The following is a 25,818-nucleotide window of genomic DNA, read 5'->3' on the forward strand; positions in this document are numbered from 1 at the left end:
AAAAGTATCCTTTAAGTTTCCTGTAAGATGAATTGCTTCAAGATCAAAGAGGTTCTTGTCTGAAACCTTTATTTAACATTTATATAATAGTAAACAAATATTCCTAACCAAAGGCCTTGTTTGGAATATTATGATCAGTTTCTACTAAAACGTATCAGCCATAATGAGTGCTTGAGATTTTAAGTAGTTAGATATATTAGTTTTTAAAGTTGCTATTGAATTCTTTTTGTTTCACTTTCAGCAGTGACAACAAAAGGATAACACTACTAGGCTTTTAATTTTTTTAATTTATTTATTTAAAGATTTATTTCTCTCCCCTCCCCCCCCCACCAGTTGTCTGCTGTTTGTGTTCATTTGCTGTATGTTCTTCTGTGACCACTTCTATCCTTATCAGCAGCTTCTTTTCGTTGCATCATCTTGCTGTGTCAGCTCTCTGTGTGTGCAACGCCATTCTTGGGCAGGCTGCACTTTCTTTCACTGTGGGCGGCTCTCCTTGCGTGTGGGGCGCACTCCTTGCGCGTGGCGCTCCCCTGCGCAGGGGACACCCCTGCGTGGCAGGGCACTCCTTGTGCGCATCAGCGCTGTGCATGGGCCAGCTCCACACGGGTCAAGGAGGCCCAGGGTTTGAACGGCAGACCCCCATGTGGTAGGCGGATGCCCTATCCATTGGGCCAAGTCCGCTTTCCCTACTAGGCTTTTTAAAAAAACTTTCATATATTGTTGAAGCTGCATAATTCACTTTTTGACTTACCTTTTGTCAGAGTAAGCAGAGTTACATGAAAGTATTTCACTACATAAACCCATCTATTTTTATTCACACTTGCTTCAGGAGAATCTTATCAAACTCAACTAGATTTAAAGCTATATAAACTGTGGTTAAATTTACAAAGTAACAAAATACAGCTATCCCTTGACATTATATTTTTAAAATCTAGTCTGAGACTGTTCTTCATAAACCTCATCCAAGAAATTAAACTTTAACTATACAGGGATCAGTATGGTACTGAAATGCTTTCCCCATTTTAGTGAAGTTTTTAAACACAATCTTACTAAAAATTTACGTTTTGCTCTTCTCCCCCAGAAATTGGAGAGCTGGTTTTAACCCTGACAATTGAAAAATCTTATAAAGTATGGTTTTTATTATAGTAAATCCTCAAACAACTAGAATCCACATTTTGAAATCTATATTTTGAAGTAAAAACTTGCCTTCTAGGAAAAACATGTAATCCTCTAATATACATGTGTATTACAAACAAGTTCAAATCAAAGCCATTTGCTCACCTTTTTGGAATAAGACTATAAATAAAGTTTGTATCTAAAATTTTAAAAACAATCCAAAGACTGCTTTTGCATTCCTGCTGTTTATTCAGCCCAATCTATTATCTTTCTATTTATGCTACTGTGGAATAATTATTGATATTAAAAAATCTATGTCCCTGAAGTACTTGAGATTCCAGCTATATGATCTTTGAGTTGAAAGAGGGAGCCATAATTTACAAACTTTCCGTAATAGCAGAACCCCTTCGTAAAGAAACCTTTATGAAAAAATAATAGGCTGCTCTGATGGTTGGGGTGCTTTATCCTCTTAATTACCGCTAACATCAGGGTGGCCCCTGAAGAACTGACATTTTCCAACATGTTTGTTATATCACTTAGAAAATCACAAATATGCTAATATGAAAGTTCAGTTCTTCCTAAACAAAATAACATTAAATATGCCTAGGATAATAGGAAATAGGAAATTGAGCACTGGTGAATAAAAAGAAAATATCAAATACTCCTTAGAATGTGGCCTGGTCATGTTAAAATTTGATAGTAGTTGGGGATGTCTAAGGAGGAGGACTCTGCAATTAAAGCAGAGCATATAATACTTCTATCTTAGGAGCACTTTGGTTAACAAGGAGGTTGTCACTTTCTGCAGAAAAGAGAATGCACTTCTGCCACAGATTTACTCTTTCTTACAAAAATGATTGGCAGTGTGATTAGCATGTGTGGGCTGGAGTGATCTCAAAGTTCACCAGGATCCATCTTCTTTCTTAACTCTACCTAAGATTGAGTTTGACTAAATTTGAGTACTCTCTGTTCTTTGGACAGAGTTTATTAAAAACAGGTTATTACTCCCTCAATTGGTATGCACATTCTAACTGAATTCCATTCTATTTTCATTTTAGAAAATAGTAATGAGCAGAGACCAGTTAATCAGTAGTCATATTCTGGCATCTCTTGATGGGTTTAACAGACTTAAGTTTATCACTTAGCTGCTTGAAACAGGAGCGCTTAGAAATAAGAAATTTAATTACTAGCAAAGGTAAACAAAGCCAGTTAGAAGAGAGTAAGAGTAGTGGTTAGACATATGAAATAGAAAAACAAAAAACTATTTCCTTTCCCATCCCCTGATTCATGCTCAAATAAATAGAAGCTGGGTCATGTGTGACTGCTGGAGACATGTGCTTGTCAGTATGTTAGCACAGAGTACTGTGTTGTGGTTTTAAAAAGAAGATGTAATCAGGATCATGCATCATTTCATTAATTCATCGTTTTTTTTGTGACCCAATTTTGTAGGCACTGAAGATGCATCAGTGAATCAGAGAAATAAGGTAGGAAGAGACAGGCAATAAACAAGAAAATACCAGGTAATAAGTAATAACCAAAACAAAACGTAGAACTACTTTAGAGGAGGAGGCCTCACAAGACCTGAATGATAGGAAGGAAACAAATATGCAAAGAGATTCTAGACGGAAGGAATAGCTAGTGCCTAAGGTAAGAGCTGGGGTGTTGAAAGACTGGAAAGAAGGCCTGAGCTATCAAAAAGGTAGAAGATAAGAGGTAGTTAGGGGCCAGATCACATGGGTTTTCTGAAGCCAGGGTAAGGAATATGGATTTATTCTAATTGTAATGGAAATCTATTGGTAGATGTAATGAAAGGCTGGGACATGATCTGGTTTATGTTTTGAAAAGTTCGCTGGCTACTGTGTATTGAATAGACTATAGGAGCTTGTGGGACAAGCTGCCAGTTGTCTACCAATATCCGTTCTACCCTTCACTGATTCTCTGGATTTTTGCTGAATGCGTGATTGCCCAAAATGACTACACTTCCAGGTTCCCTTAGGGTGTGTATGGCCATATTACTAATCAGATCTAGCCAGTAAGATGTGAGTAGAAGGTATACAGCTTTGGAGAAGTGTTGATCTTGTTATTTAGTGAAACCTTTTACTCTGAGATAATTGGAGATTCTGGGGAGCTGTTTTTAAAGCGAGAGGAAATGCCCTGTATCATTTCTTCATTCTTGCTGATTAGAATGCAGGTATAGTAGCTATAATGAAGATGTACAGGCAAACCCCATTTTATTGCACTTCAGATACTGCATTTTTTACGTATTGAAAGTTTGTGGCAACCTGGCGTCAGGCAAGTCTACAGACACAATTTTTCCAACAGCATGTGCTCACTTCCTGTCTCTCTCACATTTTAAATTTAGATATGTACATATTTAAAGATACAAAGCTATTGCACACTTAGACTACAGTATAGACTAAACAACTTTTATATGCACTGGGAAGCAAAAAATTAGTGTAACTTACTTTATTGAGATATTTAGTCTATTGCTGTGATCTGGAACTGAACCTGCAATATCTCCAAGATATGCCTGTAATGGCTGGCAATCCAGCCTCCACAGTGGACCATAAGGTGACTTTGGAAATGAAATTCAAACACAGGGGAACAACAGGGTAGGAGGAACATAGGATCTGGTTATTATATAACCTTCTAGCCCTTGACTGCTTATGTCCACAGTTTGTTTACATGACAGAAATACACTTCTATCTTATTTAAACTATAGTTGGGTTTTTCTTTTACTCATGCCAAACCTAATACTAATGCTTTTTTATAGTATTTAATAAAAGCATACAAAATCAATGAAAGAAATAAAAAGCTTGATAGAAAAAGAGAGCTGTTGGATAGTCACAGAAGTGAAATGTCTGAATTCTATCAAGTAAATTTAATGTGGAAAGGGTTCCTAGAGAAAGTAGGTTTTAAACCTTGTAAAGGTAGATTTGGCAGAGCAAAAGGAGGTCCACGGCAAGCACAGATGCTCAGAAACAAATATTTGTGGGGACATAGTAAGAATAGTGCCTTCATTTTTCATGCTGCTATGACAAATACCATATAGTGGGTTGGCCTAAACAACAGGAATTTATTGACTCACAGTTTTGAAACTACAGCAGTCCAAAAGTCATAGCATCAGCAAGGTGATGTCTTCTCTCCAGTCTGTAACATTCTGGTACTGGCCTGCTGGGAATCCTGTGTCCTCTCCTGTTTAGTCTGTATTCCTGACTTCCAACTTCTCCCTGTGGCCTTCTCTCATTACATCTGAATTTCTTCTGCATATGAAGGACTCTAGTAATTCTTAATCCAGTAATGGATTAAGATCCAATCTCATTCAGTTGGGTCATACCTTACCTAAAAATAAGATCTTTAGGATATCCTATTTACAGTGAATTCATACCCACAGGAATATGAATTAAAAACATGTCCAAATTAGGATACCCAATTCGGTCTCCCATAAGTAGGTAGTAGAACATTTATCTCAAGTTCAGCATTTCCAAACCAACACAACTACTCCTTTTTCTCCACCCCCATCCCAAACTGCCCCGTTCTTATAGGCCCAAATTTGCTCCTATCAGGACCAAAGGAAAAAAGGGCTGCCTCTTCTGTTTCTTTCAGTATACTACCATTCTCCTCTTGCAGTGGTCCTCAAAGTATGGTCCCAGGCTTCAGTGTCACTAGAGAACTTGTTAAATTGCAACTTCTCAGGCCCACCCCAAAACCTGCTTGATCGGAATGTCTGACAGTGCCCCCTCCCTGCTAAATTTGTGTTTTAACAAGCCTTCCAGGTGATTATGATGCATACCAAAGTTTGAGAACAACTATCCTAGTGATTCATTTCCCAAACCTGGACATAGAATTGCTGGATATGGAATTTGCACTTTTTAAAGTCTTCAATAAATACCCACTAAAAAGTTGTGCAGCACTAGTATGAGTCTGCCAGTTTCCTATATCCTGACAAACACTTGAATCTGTGGTTTTTTTATATTAATAGGACTGAATATTTGCTTTGTTTTTTAATTTTGGTGCGTTTTTCTGGTGGTATTGTTTCCAGGTATTTTTTTATTTCTCTCCCCTTCAGCACGCCCCAGTTGTCTGCTCTCTATGTCCATTTGCTTTGTGTTCTTCTGGGTCTGCTTGTATTCTTGTCAGTGGCACCAGAATCTGTGTCTCTTTTTGTTGCATCATCTTGCTACATCAGCTCTCCCTGTGTGCAGCGCCATTCCTGGGCAGGCTGTACTTTTTTCGCACTAGGTGGCTCTCCTTATGGGGTGCGCTCCTTGCACATCGGGCTCCCCTACACAGGGGACACCCCGGTGTGGCATGGCACTCCTTGCACACATCAGCACTGTGCATGGGCCAGCTCATCACATGGGTCAGGAGGCCCTGGGTTTGAACCTTGGACCTCCCATGTGGTAGGCAGATGCCCTATCCATTCAGCCAAATCTGCTTCCCTCCAGTTATTTATAATTTTCACTTATGTGTCTTTAGCAAATGAAGGTGTTCCACTCAAAAGTACTTGTATTATACTTTTTTTCCTTAGTTTTTATTTCTTACACTATTTTTTCAATATTGTATTTACTTTTGTATTTAGCTTAAAGTAGAGCTCTAATTTTTTTCCCCCAATAACTAAGTTATCCCAGAACCATTTAAGCCCATCCTTTCACCAAGGGTTTCAAATATCATATGTATTAATAATAAGTTCTTGAATATCTATGGGTCTGTTTCTTTTCTCTTCTTCCATTTTCTTATCTGTAAGCTCTTTGAGAATAAGGACCATGTCTATTTGGTTCATTGCTATATCCCCAAGGACTGACTTTCTGTTTGTTATACAGTGGCTACTAGATGTGCTTGGTTAACAGTCTCATTATTCCTCTACTGTTGCTACATTTAAAAATTACTGTAGTTTTGTAAGTATATATTTTATTTTAAATATTTATATATTTTTAAAATTTTACTTGATGTAAAAAAATCTTCAAATTGAACATAAACATTCTGTGAAGTTAAAAAAAAATTAACATTTCGATTAAAATATTAAATATATGGTGAATTGGGAAGAATTGTTACCTTTACAGCGTTGTTTTACTATCCAGAAACATGCTGCTTCTCCATTTATTCAATTTACTTATTTATACACAGAATTTATTTTAGTCTTTATTCTTTTAATAGGTCTATTAATTTTTCTCCAAGTAATTCTCTTGGGATTTGAGGGTTTTAAATACTATAAATACTAATTTTGGCTCTTTTCCTGTGTTTATTGCATTGGCCAGTGTTGCCAATATTAAATATTTGTGAAAAGTAAATATAGCCTTGATTTTTACAGTGGAAAGGAGGACCTTTAAATGGAAGGTCTAGGGAAGAAATCTCTGCCTAGAGCTATAATAAAATAAAAGTGATTCTGAGTAAAAAGAGGTGGAATAAGGGGAGTGGCTTTGAGGATTTGCATTTAACACTGAATGTTATTTAAGCCTTTCTTTTAAGTCATATCTGTGCACAGGTTCTTATAAAACCTCAGCTGAACTCTAAAATCAGAAATAAGGGCATAAATAGTGGGCACTATTCTTTTCAAGCATCAAATCACAAGTAGTTATCTGCATAACCAAACTAAAGTTAGGGAGTTCAGAATTTTTGTTTTGGTGTGAATTTCCACCTTAAAAGAATCATTGTCTTACTGTATATGTTGTCTTTGAATTCAAAGTGTGAAGTATCTCTGGATTTGAGAAATGTTTGATCCTTTTGGTAAGGAGGGCACCACAGATTGGGACTAAGGATAAAGCAAAGTACAAAATGGCTTAATGTACTAAATATTTCAACAGTATAGCTTTAATGAATTTGTTTTAATAACTCAGCCTGGTTATAACTCAGGCCATTTACAAAGATTCTATTATACAATTCAGAGAAACTGTTTATTATGATATAGAATTTGCAATGATGAGTAGTCCCAATTTTATCCCCCAAAATTGTATTACTAAGTATTTCTATCCCTAGTTACTTTGCAGATTTACCCTATTATTTACATGTCATTTTTATATTTAGAGATTGGATTGTGACTAGTTATTAACTATTTGGGAAAAGAAAAGTCTATGCAGATTCCATAAATCAGATAATTTTACTCAAATATTTATTGCCCATTATATAATATACTTTTCCTTGCACAGTCATCTTTTCTCATAGTCTTATCTTGCTCTCCTGGTTTCAGTTTCTGGTTTCTTGCTTTGTCTGCATGTTTTTGTAGTTACTTACTTACATACTGTGCATTATGAATCTGAAAACTGGTAAGTTGTTACTCCTGAGATTCAGAAGAAAATATGTACTGAGCACAAAATTTTGACCAGTTATATATTATCTGGGTGGTAGTGTCCTCTAACAATATAAATGGGTAGAGACAAATGTGTTATTTTCAGAATTGTCAAATATCTTACATTACCCTGGGTTTCTTATCATAATTCTTCTGTTTAAAATTATGTTCTTCTGTTTAAAATAAATGTTCCGAGACTCCCTTTCTCTATCTCATATCCAGTGTAAAGTAGAGTTTGAGGAAAGATTATACCTACAGAGCATGTGATTGTATTCAACACTACTGTATTAGTCAGCCAAAGGGGTACTGATGCAAAGTACCAGAAATCTGTTGGCTTTTATAAAGGGTATTTATTTGGGGTAAAAGCTTACAGTTGCAAGGCCCTAAAGAGTCCAATTCAAGGTACCATAAGAGATACTTTCTCACCAAAGTCAGCTGCCACATGTTGTAGCAAGATGATGGGCAATCTCTGCCTGGTCTCCCCTTCCTTCTTCCCTGCATTGAGTTCTTGACAATTAGCATGACATTCCATGCTATCTATAATCAGATCTCATACTACTTTTCTAATCCAATATACCACCATTCCCCCTCCACATGCTAACCTTACTGTACTACTCAGAGTTCCCTAAAACCTGTTTCTGCCTCCATGTCTTTAGGCTATTTCACCCTCTCCCATAGTGTCCTATAAGGGTCAACCAGAATATACCTTCTTTTCTGAAGTTTGCCTAACCCTATTTCCCTTAATCCCCTGCAGAATAAGTGGTTCCTTTCCCTATGCTTCCATGATGCTTTCTGTATACCTCCTGTTAAACTCCTTTTCACCTTGTGTCGTAGATTGTATTTGACCATAGATTGCCTCCTTGAGGATGGTAATGTCATGATATATATTATTTATTTAGCAGAATGCCCAACCCACAGAAAGTGCTTTGTATAGCATCTCATTTAATCTTTATAACAACCCTATGTATTCATAATGCATATTAAAAGTGCATCATTCCCATTTTGCAAATAGGTAAACTGAGCTGAAAAGGTTTCACCGCTGGCACAAGGCAAAACTGGAACCCAAACCCAGGTCTATCTAACTCCTAAAGTCCATACTTTTTAACTATTTTGCTGTATGTGTCCCCCCACATCTGCCTTTCCTTAGTACCTGCTGTCCAGAAGGTACTTTGTAAGTACTTATTGACTGAATAATAAAAACTTCAATTCACACAGTAGTTTGGGGATAAGCTGGTAGTGTGGTTTCCATTGAAAGGGGAGAATGAAAGTTATTAGTGCACCATCTATAAAAATAAAATATTTAAAGAAATCTTTTAAACACATACACAGGAAAAATCAATATGTTGTTGATTGGATCTAAGAAAGGTTAACTGCTAACAGCTTGAAAAAAGTTTCATTTTCTAAATGTGGCCAGCTCTTGTAACACTGAATATATAGCATAGTACTGCAAAACTAGAAAACATCGTGAATTGATTTCTAGGAGATTGCTGCTACCTTACTTCTGTCTTTATTATGAATGTTCTCAAAGTCAGATAATCTAATTGAACTTTCACTGACAAAATATAATGCACAGCTAGCCATAATGCATGTAAACTCTCTTAAGGTAGAATACAGTAAATGTAGGGATAGTTACAGACAACAAAATGATATGCAAAAAAATGTGTTTTTTAAAATCCATCCTAAGATTATATATCTGAATGTGATTAAAAGTGGGAATTTTAGCTTATATGTGTATATTACTAAAAGAAAAAATTTTGAAAATCCATTGTAAAGTTGAAAAATGCTTTAAATGTCATGTATTATTTATACTTGTTTAAATTAGTACAAAATCAATAATGTAGTAAATCAGAACATAACAGTTCATCCCTAAAAACGTTTAGAGTGAATGTTGGTAAGAAATACTGTTTTAGTTTAAATTTTTTTCCCCATCTGATTTTCCTTTTAAGTGTAGTAAAATGTACTATTGATTCAAATTTTTAACTTCTCTTTTCTGTTTTTCTCTAGTGTTGTTAATAACACTACTTGTAGTGGAAGGGATTGCTGTGGCCCAAAAGACCCAAGGTAAAGTACTTGCTGTGATAACTTATGGCATGTTGAGGACAATAGGGGTGCTTATTTGAAAGGGTTGCAACTTTTCAGTATAATTTTCATAATCCTTCTGGGGTTTCCCAGTGCTCTCTAAGGCCTTCTGTTCATATAGTAGCCTCAAGTTAACTGGGTTCAGCTGCAGCTAAGCAGAGTAAATTGTCAAAAGAAAGTCTTACTCCAGTAAAATTTTTAAAATGACATCATTCATACCACTCCTGGCACATTGTGGATTATGTCCAGAAATTAAATGAGATGTTTTGCTTTATCAGTAAGCAAAAATGAAAATCCCCTTTCCAATGTAGACAGTTGAAATATTTCCATCATTATCTTATTCAAGGCCCTTTCTACCTGTTTGGTCTTCCTGGTTTAGGAAAGATTAGCCAGTGTGATTTTTAAGCCAGATTTTCATGACAGAGTTTAAGACATTTCATAGAATATAACTTGATTTTTTAAAAAATATTTCAAGGTTACACATACACATGACAAAAGTCAGATAGTTCTAAAAGGTAAATTTGAGAAAATCATTTTCCCATCTTCCCCTCCCCCATTTCCTGCTCCATATAGATAACCATTCTTTTAGCTGATTCTTTTGATATTTCCATTCATATCTCTAAATAACATGCCATATTGCTACTTCTTGATTATTTCCATTTTCAGCAATAGGTAGTAACTTGTCTACATGGAAGATGTGAATTTAGTTCTTTCACATACCTACTCTTCATACCAGCCACAATACAAATATACTTTCACTTTCCATCTGTCTGCCCTCTTCAATATAATTATAATTCTGGTTAAATCAGAATTTACATTGTCATTCACAGAACTTTATTAATATCAAAATTTTGTTCTTTTTTTTCCTTTTCCTTTTTTCCCCCTGATTTTTTAATTTAAAAAAATTATTTCCTTCTAATTTCGCTGTTCTGTGTCCTATTATTCAATTATTGGTCCTCTTATTGGGCTTTTTAAAAAATATTTTTTTTATTTTCTATCTCTGTCTTTTTTGCTCTACTTTCTTGGAAACTTTTTCATTTTATCCTTTAAATCAGAAGTTGGAAAACTTGTTCTATAAAGAGCCAGATTATAAACATTTTAGGTTTGTAGACCTTATGTTCTCTGGTACAAAGTACTTAACTCTGCATTATAGTGTAAAAGCAGTTATATTAATATGTCTATGCAAATAAATGGATGTGGCTATATTCCAATAAAACATTATTTACAATAACAGGCAGCCCAGGGCCATAGTTTGCCAACCTTTGCTCTAAACTTTTGCACAACTTTTCATTTCTTTTATTTTTATGATCTTTCTGTTTTCTGAGTATTCCTTTTTTTAAGTATCCTGTTCTTGTTTTATGGATAATACTATCTTTTAAAAAGCTCACCGAGAACATTAAATGGTAATTTTGTTTTATGTTGGTTTTTGTTGTTTTCTTTTAATCTTATGTGGTCTTTGATTTCTTTTCTGTTTGTTTCTTATTTGAGTCTTTCCTCAGATGTCTAGTGATCCTCGGATAACTGTTCATCTTTATGAGAGGGACACTAAAAAACTGATCTTAAGCTCCCTCCAAATGTAGTTGGGGCTTGTTTTGTGGCCCTTGCTGTTGAGTGATCTGACATTGAGGAGCCCCTGAGTCTGCATCTTTAGGTCTTATCCTCTGGGCTGATGAGATTTCCCAGAGAAGAATCTTTCCATTTCCTGCTTAGAGGCTCTACATCTGTCTGCCAGGTTTTCGAGAGCTCATAGGGGGTGAAGCTGGGCATAAGTTCAGTATGTTAACCTTCACCTAATCTCCCTGTTGTTAGGTTGGTATTTTCACCCTCTGTTGTGCCTGATGTCCCCAGGTCCAGAGTAAAACAAAGGTTTTACTCTCCAAAGAAATAATCCCCAGTTTTCTGATGTGGTGATAGAGCAGCAGCTATATTTTTGTGGAAAAGGGGAGAGTATTGGAAATCAAACAAATTCTAAACAGATATATTGTGCTAAATTTGGCAGGAATTCTTACAAAAGCATAGTTTGGGGGGGAGTTGTGGGGAAGAGAAAAGAATGCTGTTTTCTTTTGCTGTAATTAATGTTTTAAATGGTATTTTTCTCTAAGATGGACAAAATATTGGAATCAAACACATTCCTGCAACCCAGTGTGGCATTTGGGTTCGAACCAGCAATGGAGGTCATTTTGCTTCGCCAAATTATCCTGATTCATATCCACCAAACAAGGAGTGTATCTATATTTTGGAAGGTATTCAACATATGTCTGTCTTGAATGAATTTTTACTTTATGGTAAAACTAAATACATAGATTAAGTTCTCTACGTAAGTCAGTTTGAACAAAATTTAAACATGCCATTTGGATTAAAATATAGTAATTACAAATTTTTGAATATTGAATACATTAAATAGTTGAAATTTTATAGGAAATTTGAATTGCCTCAAAATAGTTTAAGTCATGTAAGAACTTAATTCAGCTAGGTGCATCAGTATACATGAGAAACTTCTCTGATTAAAAAACTCTTAAATTTACTGGCATCCCATTTGAGAATTTATGCAAATTTATGTCCATAGTTATCTTACTTACTTACATTGCTTCAGTTTATTTTTCTATGTATCTTGATAGGTTGTATCTCATAAACTAAACATTGGCTTCTCAATTCTTCAATTTTAAGAAATTAAGAACATTTGACTAATTAAATAAATAATATATACCAAAGGGAAAGATTACTATAGTTCTACAAAAAGTAGCATTACCAGTAATGTAAAAATAATATTTATTATGATTTTGTATATAACAATTTTCATTATTAGCCTCATCTATGAAGTAGTAATAGAACAGTTGTTTTGCTTTTCTTATTTGTATCAGTACCGTTATATTCTTTCTTGGTTATATTATCCTGATCTGCTTACCCTATTTTTTAGCTGCTCCACGTCAAAGAATAGAGTTGACCTTTGATGAACATTATTATATAGAACCATCATTTGAATGTCGGTTTGATCACTTGGAAGTTCGAGATGGACCATTTGGTTTCTCTCCACTTATAGATCGTTATTGTGGTGTGAAAAACCCTCCATTAATTAGATCAACAGGGAGATTCATGTGGATTAAGTTTAGTTCTGATGAAGAGCTAGAAGGACTGGGATTTCGAGCGAAATATTCATTTATTCCAGGTAAAAAATAAATGATCTTTTCAGTTGGCTAGGTACCTATTATTCTTAGAGTCTTAAGATTAGAAAAGAGATAATTTATTATGCTCTAGTTAAAATCTCAAGGCTTTATAGAAATTAGCAAGGTCAAAGAGAAAGCAATCAATAAACAAGTAAAATACTTAACAAAAATTGGAAATAGAACCATATCACTTCAATTTTGAAGCATATCATAGATGGTGGCACTTTTTTGTCTTAGTTTTATGTTTTATAGCATATACTCAAAGGCCAAAAACATCAAAATAAAATCATCAAATTGTCTTGTTTTCATAATCCCACTAAAAATTAATTTAGAAGATATTCTTTTTTCATTGGACTGATTGGTAATCAACTCATATGAATAAATAATCTCTAGAAAATGACGAGCAGTAGAAAGAATACTGTACTGTACTTGGATGCAGAAGAGGTTTGAATTCTTTCTCTGCCCCTTAGAGCAATAAGACTGTCACAGATTTGTGCTTGAGATTTGCTATCCAGAAAATGGGAATACTTGCTGTATTTGTTTCCTGAGACTGCCATAACAAATTGACACAAACTTTGTGGCTTAAAACAACAGGAAGTTATTTCCTCACAATTCTGGAAACTAGAAGTATGAAATCCGGCCAGACCACGCCCCACTCCCTCCAGGGGCCCTCTTGAGGGAGAGTCTGTTCCTTGCTTCTTCCAACTTCTGGTGGCTTCCCCAACATCCCTGGGCAGTGGCCGTATCCATCCAGTTTCTGCCTCTGCCTTCACATTGTTGCCTCTGTGTGTCTGTCTTCTCTTCTCAAAATTCTTAATCATATCTTTTCCATGTAAGATAATATTAGCTCTTAACCATATAAGGTAATATTCATAGGTGCTAGGGATTAGGGCATGGACTCATCTTTTGAGGGACCACCATTCACCTTAGTACACCTATCTTACCTATTTTAGAGTATATAAAAGCACTTTATAAACTCTGTAGCCCTTTCTGGTATAAAAGCATGTGAAAAGCACAAAGATGCCAGTTATTTTTCCTATCTTCAAAGAACTTACAAAGAAGGTGAAAATAATTTAGTATTATACCACCTTTTGCCTTTATTTTCACAAAAGAAATTTAATTGAAAAAAATTAAAACACATCTAAGTAAACAAATACACATAATACCACACTCTTATAAAACCAGTGTTAGCATTCTGATGTGTATCTCTTCAAAAACTTGGATCATGCTGTACATACCGATTTATTACCTGCTTTTTATGCCAGAACAACATTAAAAAACTTTTTTCTGTCAGTAAAAATATTATGGGAATTTTAAAGTGTTGCTTCAGTATTTATCTGTTCAATGCCAAAAGGATATTTTCAAAAAATTTGTCTTTTAAATGTTAGCCTAATATAGTATACATCTCAGAGACTTTAAAAAAAAATCATAATAAAGTAAACACAACCTTGCTAAAAGGGAACACATAAAAGACACTTCAGCTCTTTGTAGAGAATTATCAAAAGGAAATGTAAATCTTAGACAGCATTGGAAGCTGGAGGGATCATAGGAGTTACCTAGAAAAATTAATCAGAATTTCTTCACATGTAGGCAAAAATTCTAGGTTACTGTCATTATTGCATTGAAGTTTCCAGAATTATCTAATTGACTTCCAGGAAGTAACAACCCTATGTTGAATGTCTGCCCCAACCAATAGCTAAAAGAATTTCATATATAAAAATGCTAATTTCTCCCTAATCTTAAAAGGTTTCTTCCAGATTTACCAACGTCTATACAAAACATGACTTTAAATAACTACAGATTCAGCCATATATTGTCTAAGACTAATTATATGTTGCATATTTATTTTGACATTTGGGTTTTTTTGTTTCAGAGGTAAAATTGTGGCATTCTGCCACACACTATAAAGACAACATAGTAGAGTGGGAAAAGTTCCAAAGTAGATGTCTAGAGATTTAGAATCTAGTCCTGTCTTTGCCACAATCTGATAGAAGAAAATCACTTAATCTCTCTCTTTAACTCAGTTTCCTCATCTGTAAAATGAGATATTATATAATCATCCTGATATTGTGAGCATAAAATTAGAAATAATTTATGTGGACTCTGAAGTACTACAAAATGCAAATGTGAGATGATGAAGTCTAGAAATATTACACATTTTGTCTATATTTTAGCTATCAGCCATGTAAAGTTGCTCTCAGAATACATAAAACTGATTTTAATAAAAAGCTGTTGTTCCTAAAAGCAAACACCTTTACATACGAATTAGCCCGATTTTGTTTCTTAGTATTTAAAAACATCAGAATAATCAAGAGTGTTGCTTCTGTTCTTTTTCCCCTTTCAAGTAGTATAAACCTATTTGCAAAGATCTGATTCATATATAACATTTTGTAACCAGTATCAGTTACTTCAAATAAGAGTCAAATATCTGACTAATTTAATCAAATCAATAATTTTGATATATACTGTTACCTTTCAAACTTCTATGAACTACTTCACAGGACAGAATATCCTGTGAATCCCCTAGTCATCTTCCTTTCCCTTACCACTGTGAACTCACTGGAATAGAAGATTTGCTGCTATTTTTGACAGTGAGTTGATACAAATGTTGAAGCAGCAAAAATTATTTATTAATTTATGATGGGCTCCAATCCAAAGACTAAATATTATCATTAAATAAACATTGATCCTATAAGTAAGCAGCCTGAATATATTCCTAAAGAACCAGTGGTTGGTAATCTTCACCAATGAAAGCTGCTTTCTCTTGCCTTACTATTAAATGGAACATTAGGTATGACTTAAAATGTTAAACCTAGAAGTAAGTATAAAATATCTCAGTGCAAATGATTTTCTTCTTTTTTTTTTTTTTTCTGTTACAGATCCAGACTTTACTTACCTAGGAGGTATTTTAAATCCCATTCCAGGTTTAGTATATTACCTCTTTTTTCTCATGGCATTTCTTATTCCTCCTATTTTCCTTTTAACATCATTCATTTATTCTTTCTAGATTGCCAATTTGAGCTTTCAGGAGCTGATGGGATAGTACGTTCTAGTCAGGTAGAACAAGAAGAAAAAACAAAACCTGGCCAAGCAGTTGATTGCATATGGACAATTAAAGCTACTCCGAAAGCTAAGGTATTATTGTGTATTGAGTCATTTCAAAGAAGAACATAATACATTATTTCTATAATGTATTTTGGTTCATGCACATATTTATTTTCTATATAAACTTTAAAAAAATTAATTTTGTCACTTAATAGTGAGCATCTATTATGGTCCCAGCATTGTTACAGTTAAACAACTTAAAATACAGTTTTAAGGAGTATCACACATATGTTAAAATTCTTAAAATATTAAGAAGCATAGATTGATAAAAACCTTTTTATGAGGAAGAAAAACAGGCCGCATGAGTTTAAAGGGTCTTGCCAACATCACAGAGTGGGCTGGTCCTAGCAGTGTCAAAACCAAACCACAAATGTGTTGAATCTCCTTTTGTGTTCATACCATTCTCTGCTATTCGTATAGAGCTTTCATTGGAAAATACCAGGAAGAATGTTTTTAAATAATTCTGACAGATTGGGATTATTAACTACTTTTGCTGCTTGTTTTTAATTTATATACTTCTAAGAATATCAACAGAATTAAAATTATATTTTGCATGTGTAGAGAGGAGACAGAGTAGGAAAAACATACATTTTAAAAATCAAATTTACAGTGTAATGAATTTGATAACCTGAAAATTTACCTGTTACAAAGCACTTGGAGATATTGGATAAAATGTAACAAATATTCTTTTAAAAGCATAGATACATTCCAAAGAAAGGGTAATTCTTTTGGACTATAAGACAGATAACTATAAATCAGAGCAATTAACTGAAATTGATGGTAGTAATGCCCCTTACTGATCTCAGTAGCCTACAACTGCCCAGAGGTATATATGCCCAGGAGTTTGGTTTTAATACCTATACCAAAGCAGAAAAAAAAAATGCCTGGAGTTTTGTGACCTTTTTGAGACTCCCTCACTCAAAGTGAATTTCTTGTCATGAAATAGTAGATTAGAAAAAAATCTTCTACTAGCACAGTTGATGACAAAGAAAGGTCTCTTTCTGGACTTAGGCTCAGGGTGGGGCTGGGGTTGGGGTTTCCCTAAAACTTTACACCTAGAAACCTACCTTTATTAGGGTTTCAAATATGAATTTACTTTTTCTACTTGATCAAGAAACCACTAAGCCCAAAAATTTATTAAATGATCCTGGGAATAAAAACTTTGAGGCACCTGGCAGAAATAAATCCATAATCTCCCTAGAGATCATATTATTGCTAATGATAAACTCATAATCTAAAATTAGTAAACACATGCTTGACAATACAACATATTTCTTAGAGTCCCAAGAACTTCAGACAGTAGTGTGATTAGAAAGAGAAACCATACGTATGTGATCTTAATATTTTAGATATTTTAATAGGCATTTGAAATATATGACAATAAGTAATCAAAAAGACAAAGGAGGGAAGCAAATGTGGCTCAAGTGACAGGGCTTCCGCCTACCATACGGGAGGATTCGATCCTTGGGCCTCCTGGTGAAAAGAAGAGAAAGTGTGCCTGCACAAAGAGCCAGTGCCCATGCAGCAATCCAAGCGCCTATGCGGTGACCCAGTGCCTGCGCAAGTGAGTCATGCAGCAAGATGATGATGCATCAAAAGAGACATGAGGGGGGGAGTCAAGGTGAAGCACGGCAAAGACCAGGAACTGAGGTGGTGCAATTGACAGAGAACCTCACTCCTCATCAGAGGTCCCCAGGATCTAATCCCAGTGAATCCTAGAGGAGAAAAAATGAGAATACAAAAAGAGAAATGATACAGAAGATCACACAGTGAATGGACACAGCAAAAACAGCAGGACAGGAGGAGAGGAAGGGGGGAAAATAAATAAATCTTAAAAAAAAAAAAAGACAAAGGAAAAAGACCAGGCACCTATATAACCAAATAAACTTCCACAAGTAATAAGTATGGTTATTGACAGATCCGGGGAAATTACTTAGATACAGCACTGAGAGAAGGTGCCAGAATATTAAAATTTTCAAGAATTAATGAAAGGCATGAAATACAATGATTCCCTAGTAGAAAAAGACATTTTTTGAATAGAGACCTCATTATATTAGACACCATAGAAAAAATTTTAAATGACTAGAGATAAAAGAGAGCGTGCCTACAAAGGAATGATATTAAGATTGATGCCAGAAGACAATAGAATAAGGTCTTCAAAGTGCTGGCAATCTAAAATTCCATAGCCAACTAAACTGTCATTCAGAAATGAGGGAAAAGATAACATTTCTGACAAAATGAATAAATGTAACCAAATGTTACAGTTAAAATCCAAATATATCCTATTTTACAGAGTAATTAAAGGAATTTTGAAAATACAAAAATAGAAAAGAAATAGCAAATACCAGAAAAGTGTCGATGTAGCTATTAAAATTAAAATCAGGAGCAGGAGTAGCTCAGTGGTTGAGTGCCTGCTTCACATGTATGAGATCCCGGATTCAATTCCCATTATCTCCTGGGGGTCAGGAGTGAGGAGAGGGATCAAAATCAGTCACAAATTCACCAGAAAAATAATTTTAAAATTTCTTTATTAACATACATAACTGGTAATTGACAATTATAAAATCTATAATTATAGTAATTTTATTTATTTCTCTTATTAAGCATATAAAAAAATTTAGATAGGATCAAAAGATTTAAACAATGCATTATACCTAATGGATATGGTATCTTAAACTTTCAACAACCAGAAAACACGCATTCTCTACACAATTGGATAAAAAGCAAGTCTCAGCATACACCAGAGCTTGGTTTGTGCAGGGTATCCTCTGACAAAAGCACAATTAAATGGGAAACCAGCAATCAAAAGATAACTTAAATGCACGTGTTTGAAAAAAGTTTAATCTTCTTCATAATTCATAGATCATAGATAAGTAATTCATTAGGTCACAAAAGAAATCATGATGGAAATTTGAACAATTTTAGAATTCATTAATAATGATAATACATCACAAATTATGGGTTCCCAATAGCAGTACATTTAGGGAATTTATGACCCTAAGTCCTTTCTTTACAAGAAAAATTTAAAAAAAAAAATTTAATGTGCTATGACTCAAGATATTACAAGAATGCCAGGGTATCTACAAAGAGGGTAAAAGGGAAATAATATAAGCAGAAATTAATGAAATTTAAAAATTTACAAAGAGAAAGAAACAACAAAAGCAAAGGCTGTTTTTTGTTTTGGAAAAAGTAACAATAAGCCTCTGTCAAGATTGATCTAGAGGAAAAAGATGAAACGACATTAGAAATGGAATAAGGTCATAACCTGAAGTAGAGCAGAGATTTAAAACTATTTGTATTAACAAACTAACTCTAAAAGGAAATATTCTAGCCAAACAAAAGAGAAAAAAAATCATGAATCTTAATTCAATATATAAATGATGGTGGGGAGAAAATACAAGGGGACTTAGATTAAAAGAGGTACTAAAAGACAAATGAGACTTCATCTAGGATGGCAGTGTACAACACTGCAAAATACCATTCCCCCACAGACTCTTTGAATGAAAAGCAAAAACCAGAAGGGCCATTTTCCTCACAACTCTCAGAACAGTTAAAGGGTTATTATAACTGGGTGAGTACTGAATCAAGAAACACAGCTTCGAAATGTAGGAAAAAATATAGAAATCATCAGTGAAGAAGACCAGACTTTGCACATACACACCAAAGACACTTACAAACCTATTCCTCAATATGCTAAAGGTGAGTACTGAATCAAGAAAACACAGCTTTGAAATGTAGGAGGAAGTCGTGGCAGCTTTGCTGTCCACTCATCCCACTCCAGAGAAGTGTAGAGCCAACCTCCACTCCCATTGTGGGGTTCTTCTCTTATTCTGGAGGGAGTAGAGTAATACTTATATTCATATGCAGTGCCTGTCGATGATACATTATTAGGTGGCAGCCTGAAAGATTGAAACAGGTACCTTATCTCTGGTTCTCCCTCACAGAACTTGTCCTGCAGGCAGAAATTATTTAAGAAAGCAGCCTAGGGCAAAGGATTGCCGGCTTGAAGTCATAAAATAGAGCACCTGGGAGAAGGAGGAAGTCTATTTTATAGGGTATAGAAGGAGTATTCAAATTCCTCTAAATGGAGGATTCCTAAGACAGCCAGCACGCACAAGCCAAAGACAAGATGCAGATTCAGATAAGATGTCGAGTATCCTGCACTTCATGTTCATTTCAGGCTGACATTTTTGATTAGGAGGATTCAGCTTTGAAGGATACCACCAAGCCAAAGACTAAAAGGTGTTTCTTTCATTGGTATGCTATTGTTAGTTCTTGGCACTCAAGGAAATCTGTCATTTCTAGCTGGATACCAACTTAAAGAACAAAGAGCTCAGGGGCTAAATCCCAGAATTTATACTTTAAAGTATTTAAATGTACTGTGTGCAAAAAAAGATAAGACAAACAAGGAACAGGAAATGATGGCCTATTCATTAGAACCAAAGGAAAATCTAGAAATCATCCATCCATGAAGAAGACCAGACTTTGAACAAACACATTATATAAGATTTTTTAGAATCTAATCCTCAATATGCTAAAGGAGGTAAAGGAAAACAGAGAAAAATAATTAAAGGATATTGGGAAAATAACATGGAAATCTCAATGAAAATGTAGGAATATTTTAAGTCATCAAAACTGATATCAAAGACCACAATAACTGAAATTAAACATTCTCTGGAGAGGGTTTCAGCAAGATTGGAGCTGGTAGAAGAAATAATCCGTGAACTAGGAAACAAGACAATTGAAATGATTCATTCTGGGAAGCAGAAAAAGTGAAAAAAGTGAACAGAGCCAGAGGAACCTGTGAGATGCTGTCAAACATACCAATATATAAATTATGGGAGACCCAGAAGGAGAAGGAAGAGACAAAGGGGCAAAAAGAGTATTAAAAAATAATGACAGAGCCACCTGAGAATACTCAGCACATAGAGCAGATAACTGGGGGAAAGTGGGGAAGAGAAATAAATAAAAATCTTTAAAAAGTAAAAAATTAATGACAGCAAAGTATGTGAAACTCAATGGTTGAGCACTTGCTTTGCATATACAAGGTCCCAGTTTCAGTACCTCCTAAAAAATAATAAATAATGGCAGAAGACTTCCCATATTTAATGAAAGACATGAATATGCACATTCAAGAATCTCAACAAACCCCAAAAGGAACAAACTCCATGAGAGCCAAACCCACACACATAGTCAAACTGTCAAATGTCAGGGACAAATGAGAGTTCTAAAAGCTGCAAGAGAAAAGCAATGTGCTATCTACAGGAGAGTCCCAATATGATTAGGTACAGATTTCACATCAGAAACTATGGAGGAAAAAGAGCTGTGGGGCAAAATATTTGAAGTGAGGAAAGAAAAATATTGCCAACCAAGAATTTTATATGTGGTAAGGAAGTCTTTCAAAAATGGAGACGAGTTGAAGACTTTCCCAGAAAAACAAAAGTTGAGGGAGTTCATCACCATTAGAACTCCCCTACAAAAAAATGCATGTTCTCTAATGCACATGGATCGTTCTCCAGGATAGACTACATGTTAGGTAACAAAACAAATTTCAGTAAATTCAAATATATTTTAATCATACACTGTATCTTGCCTACCACAAAGGAATGAAACTACAAATCAATAGAGGGAGAATTGGAAAATTCACAAATACATGAAAATTAAACAGTGCATTATTAACCAAAAGGTCAGAGAGGAAATTAATAGAGAAATAGGGAATATTATGAGAAGAGTGAAACTGAAAAAACATACTGTAGCTTACAGGATGCAGCAAAGGCAATGCTGAGAGGGAAATTCATCGCTCTAACTGCTTACATTTCTTTAACTCAAATTATTAATCTGACTTGAGGAACTATTATACAAAAAGACTAATCCAAAGTGAACAGAAGAAAATAACAATGATTGCAGCATAAATAAATGAAGTATATATTTTAAAAATAGAAACAACAAAACCAAAAGTTGGTTCTTTGAAAAGATCAAGAAAATCAACAAACCTTTAGTTTGACTGATAAGAAAAGAGGACCCAAATAACTCAGAAATGAAAGGGGGGCATTGCTACCAAACCCACAGATATAAAAGGGATTAGTAGAGGGTAATATAAACAGTAGGTCCACAGATGAGGTAACTGGAATGAAGTGGACAAGTTCCTAGATATACACAAACTTTATACTGACCTATAAGGAAATAGAAGACCACAGTAGACTAATAACAACCAAAGAGTTTGAACCAACAAATACCTCCCAAAAAAAATAAACCCTGGACTGGATGGCTTCACTGTTGAATTTTAGCAAACATTGAGGAATTAGAACCTCTTCTCAAACTTTTCCAAAAATTGAAGAGAACACTTACTAAATCATTCCATGAAACCAATATCACTCTAATGCCAAAGCCAGATAAACATACCACAAGAAAAACTTACAGACCAATAACCTTTGAATGTGAATGCAAAAATCCCTAACCAAATCTCAATTGATGCAGAAAAGACATTTGACAACATTGAACACCCCATTTGATGACAAGAGAACTCAGAATAGAAGGAAACTTCCTTAACATGATAAAGGGCATGTATGAAAAACACATCTAACATCCTTCTTAATGGTGAAAGACTGAAATCTTTTCCTGTAAGATCGGGAACAAGACAAGGATGCCCCTGTCACCACTGTTATTCTCAACTGGAAATTCTAGCTAGATCATTTGGGCCAGAAAAAGAAATAAAAGACATCAAAATTGGAAAGGAGGAAGTACAACTTTTCCTATTTGCCACAAAATGATTCTATATAAAGAAAATCCTGAAAATAATTCAACAAAGCTACTAAGGCTAGTAAATGAATTCAGCAAAGTGGCAGATTACAAGATCAACATTGCAAAGGTCAGTAGTATTTCTGTACACTAGGAATGAACAATCTGAAGAGGATATCAAGAAAAAATTCCATTTACCATAGCATATATTAATTTAAAATATCAAATACCTAGAATTAAACCTAGGAATAAATTTAACCAAAGATGTAAAGGACTTATATGTGGAAAACTACAAAACATTGTTTGCTAAAAAAAAAAAAAAAAAAATCAAACAGGACCTACATAAAATGAAGGGCATCTGCATTAATTGATTGGAATATTAAATATTGTTGAGATGTCAGTACTACCCAAAGTGATTTAAAGATTCAGTGCAATCCCAATCAAAATTCCACCATCCTTCATTGCAGAATGGAAAAGCCAATCATTAAATTTATATAAAAGGATAAAGGGCCCCAAAGCCAAAACCATACTGAAAAGGAAGAATGAAGTTAGAAATTTTAAAACTTACTATAGAGCCATAGTAATCAAAACATCATGGTACTGGTACAAGTACAGATGTACAGATCACTGAAATTGAATTGAGAGTTCAGAAATAAACCTTCTTTTCTATGGCCAGTGCCAGGTCCACTCAATGAGAGAAAAATCTTTGTCACATGGTTCTGGGAAAATTCAATAACCATATGCAAGAGAATGCAGGTAGATCACTGCCTCACACTATACACAAAAATGAACTTAAAAACTATCAAAGATCTAAATATAAGAATCAAAACTATAAAACTCTTAGAAGAAAACATATGAAAGCTTTTTCAGGACCTTGTGTTGGACAATTTCTTTAACCCCAAAATCATTAGCAACACAAGAAAAAACTAGATAAACTTGATCATGAATGTACAAAGACTACCTACAGAATGGGAGATAATATTGGAAAGGACATATCTTATAAGGGTCTAATATCCAGAATATATATTTTTAATGCTACAACTCAACAACAAAGACAAATCAATTAATAAATGGGCAAAATACTTGAATAGATATTTCTCCAAAGAAGATATTCAAATGACCACAGAAAAAGATGCTAGTAATCATTAGCTATTAAAGAAATGCAAATCAAACCCACAATGAGATACCACTTCACTCATTACAATGGCTGCTATAAAAAGAAAAATGAAAAATAATAGGATGTGGAGAAATAGGAGCACTTGTTCATTGGAGATGGGAGTGTAAAATGGTAGAGCTGTGAGAAGCAGTGACCTGGCAATCTCACTGCTAGGTATAAACCCAAAAGAATTGAAGCAGGGACTCAATACACTGATGCTCATAGTCACATTATTCACAATTGCCAAAAGTTGTAAACAGCCAAGGTGCCCCCATCAACAGGAGAACGGATGGCATATACCTGCAATTGAGTATTAATCAGCCATAAAAAGAAATGAAGTTCTGATACATGTAACAACATGGTTGAACCTTGATGATATCATGTTAAGTTAAATAAGCCAGACACAAAAAGAAAAATACAGTATGATTTCATTAATATGAAACAATTCAAATGAACAAATTCATAATGTCAGAAACTAGAATAAAGATTACCCAGAACAGGAGTATGTGTAGGGAGTGTGGATTAATGCTTAAATAGTACAGAATTTCTGTTTGGGTTGATAGGAGCATTTTGGTCATAGATGGTAGTGATGGTAACACAACATGAATGTTACTAACATCACTGAATTATATATTTGAATGTTAATGTAATTTTGAAAAAAGTTTTGGTTATTATGTATGTTACTAAAACAACATTTTCTTTAAAAACAGGATTTTACAACACAGTTATTACCCTAATGTAAACTGTGGACTAGAGTCAATAGTATAATCATAATAGTATTGTTTCATCAATTGTTACAAAGGCACCACAGTAATGCGAAGTGTTAATAATAGGGAAATCTTTACATGTGAGTGGGGGTGAATGATTACTCTATTTTTTGCACTAGTTTTCTGTAAATCTTGATAACCAAAAAAAAAAAAGCTTATGATAGTAACAAACTATACAATGAGGAACAAAACTAAAGACATCTGAGACAGAACTCTGCACACTAATATTCGGAAATTATTGATATTAAGAATTTTTTGTATTGATTATAGTAATGGGGTTATTTTTAAGTGGCCTTTAGTGATACATATGGAAATACAAATTGATATAACATTTGGATTTTCCCTGGAAACATGAGGGGCAGAAATGGGGAGGAGAAGAGATGAAGCAAGATGGGCTCTGAGTTGATAATTCTGAGTTGAAGTGGGGGATGGGTACATGGGTTCATTATACTATTTTTTACTTTTGCATATGTTTGAAATTTTCCATAACTATAAAAACTGTTTTAGACTCTCATAAAATAATATTATAAACAGTTTGTTAATACATTTTTAAACAGACAAAATGGACAGTTTCCTGGAATATCTGCCTATATATAACTTAGCAAAATTAAATCAAAGGAATAGAAAACCTAAATAAACTTTTACCCATTTAGAGATTAATTTTGTAGTTAAAACATTCTAATAGAAAAACTGGTCTCACTAGTTTTTACCAAATACTCAGTGAACATAAAATCTGTTTTAGAACACTAACGGAGAATCTCTCCCAACCCATTCTATCAAAACCAAATAAGGATAGTATAATAGAAGAAACTTAAAAGCCAGTATCATTTAGAAAATGTCATACACACAAAAAAACTAAGCAACAACCAACTAAATTGTGTGCTTTTTAGAAATCTGACCAAGTTGGGTCTATCCTACATTTTATGATAGTTAAATATTAGAAAAACTAAGGTAGTTTATCATATTAACAGATTAAAGCAGAAAATCCATATATCTCAATAGATGCAGAAAACATGCAATAAAACTTAAAATCTATTGATATAAAAGAAAAACACTCCAACATATATCATGTCTTTGGCATTATGAATAGTATTCTATCCATGTATGACCAAACATAATTAATGGTGACACCTTTGAAGCATCTCCTTTAAATTCAGTAACAAGATAAAGATGTCTGATTTCAGTATTTTATTGTGTTGTTCAGATATCCTGGTTAGTACAACAAAATGAGAGAAAAATCCATCAGTTATAAAAGTCAAGCACTTTTCTGTACTGTACACTTAGAATATACAACTTTCTGAAACATCTTACAATAGACAAATAAGGTACCTAAAAATAAATATAAAAGAATGTTGAAGGTCTTTAAGGAACAAATTGCAAAATTATATTGAAAGACATAAAAGAGGACCT

The 25,818-nt window shown here is 34.2% G+C and overlaps 1 protein-coding gene across 3 annotated transcripts in view; it reads left to right on the forward strand.

The window, feature by feature from the left end:
- NETO2 (neuropilin and tolloid like 2) overlaps positions 1-25,818 on the forward strand; it is a 79,192-nt gene that overhangs the window by 6,564 nt on the left and 46,810 nt on the right. Inside the window, exons 2-6 of one of the 3 annotated variants that reach the window (XM_004457058.3) lie at positions 9,404-9,460; positions 11,581-11,721; positions 12,396-12,644; positions 15,522-15,566; positions 15,650-15,777. In XM_004457058.3, coding sequence (XP_004457115.2) covers positions 9,404-9,460; positions 11,581-11,721; positions 12,396-12,644; positions 15,522-15,566; positions 15,650-15,777 — 620 coding nt within the window. The remainder of the gene's footprint in view (positions 1-9,403; positions 9,461-11,580; positions 11,722-12,395; positions 12,645-15,521; positions 15,567-15,649; positions 15,778-25,818) is intronic. The other 2 variants (XM_004457059.3, XM_004457060.3) reach the window with 2 other exon arrangements.

The sequence above is a fragment of the Dasypus novemcinctus genome, chromosome 18 (genome assembly GCF_030445035.2).
Source record: "Dasypus novemcinctus isolate mDasNov1 chromosome 18, mDasNov1.1.hap2, whole genome shotgun sequence".
NCBI classification, from domain to species: Eukaryota; Metazoa; Chordata; class Mammalia; order Cingulata; family Dasypodidae; genus Dasypus; species Dasypus novemcinctus.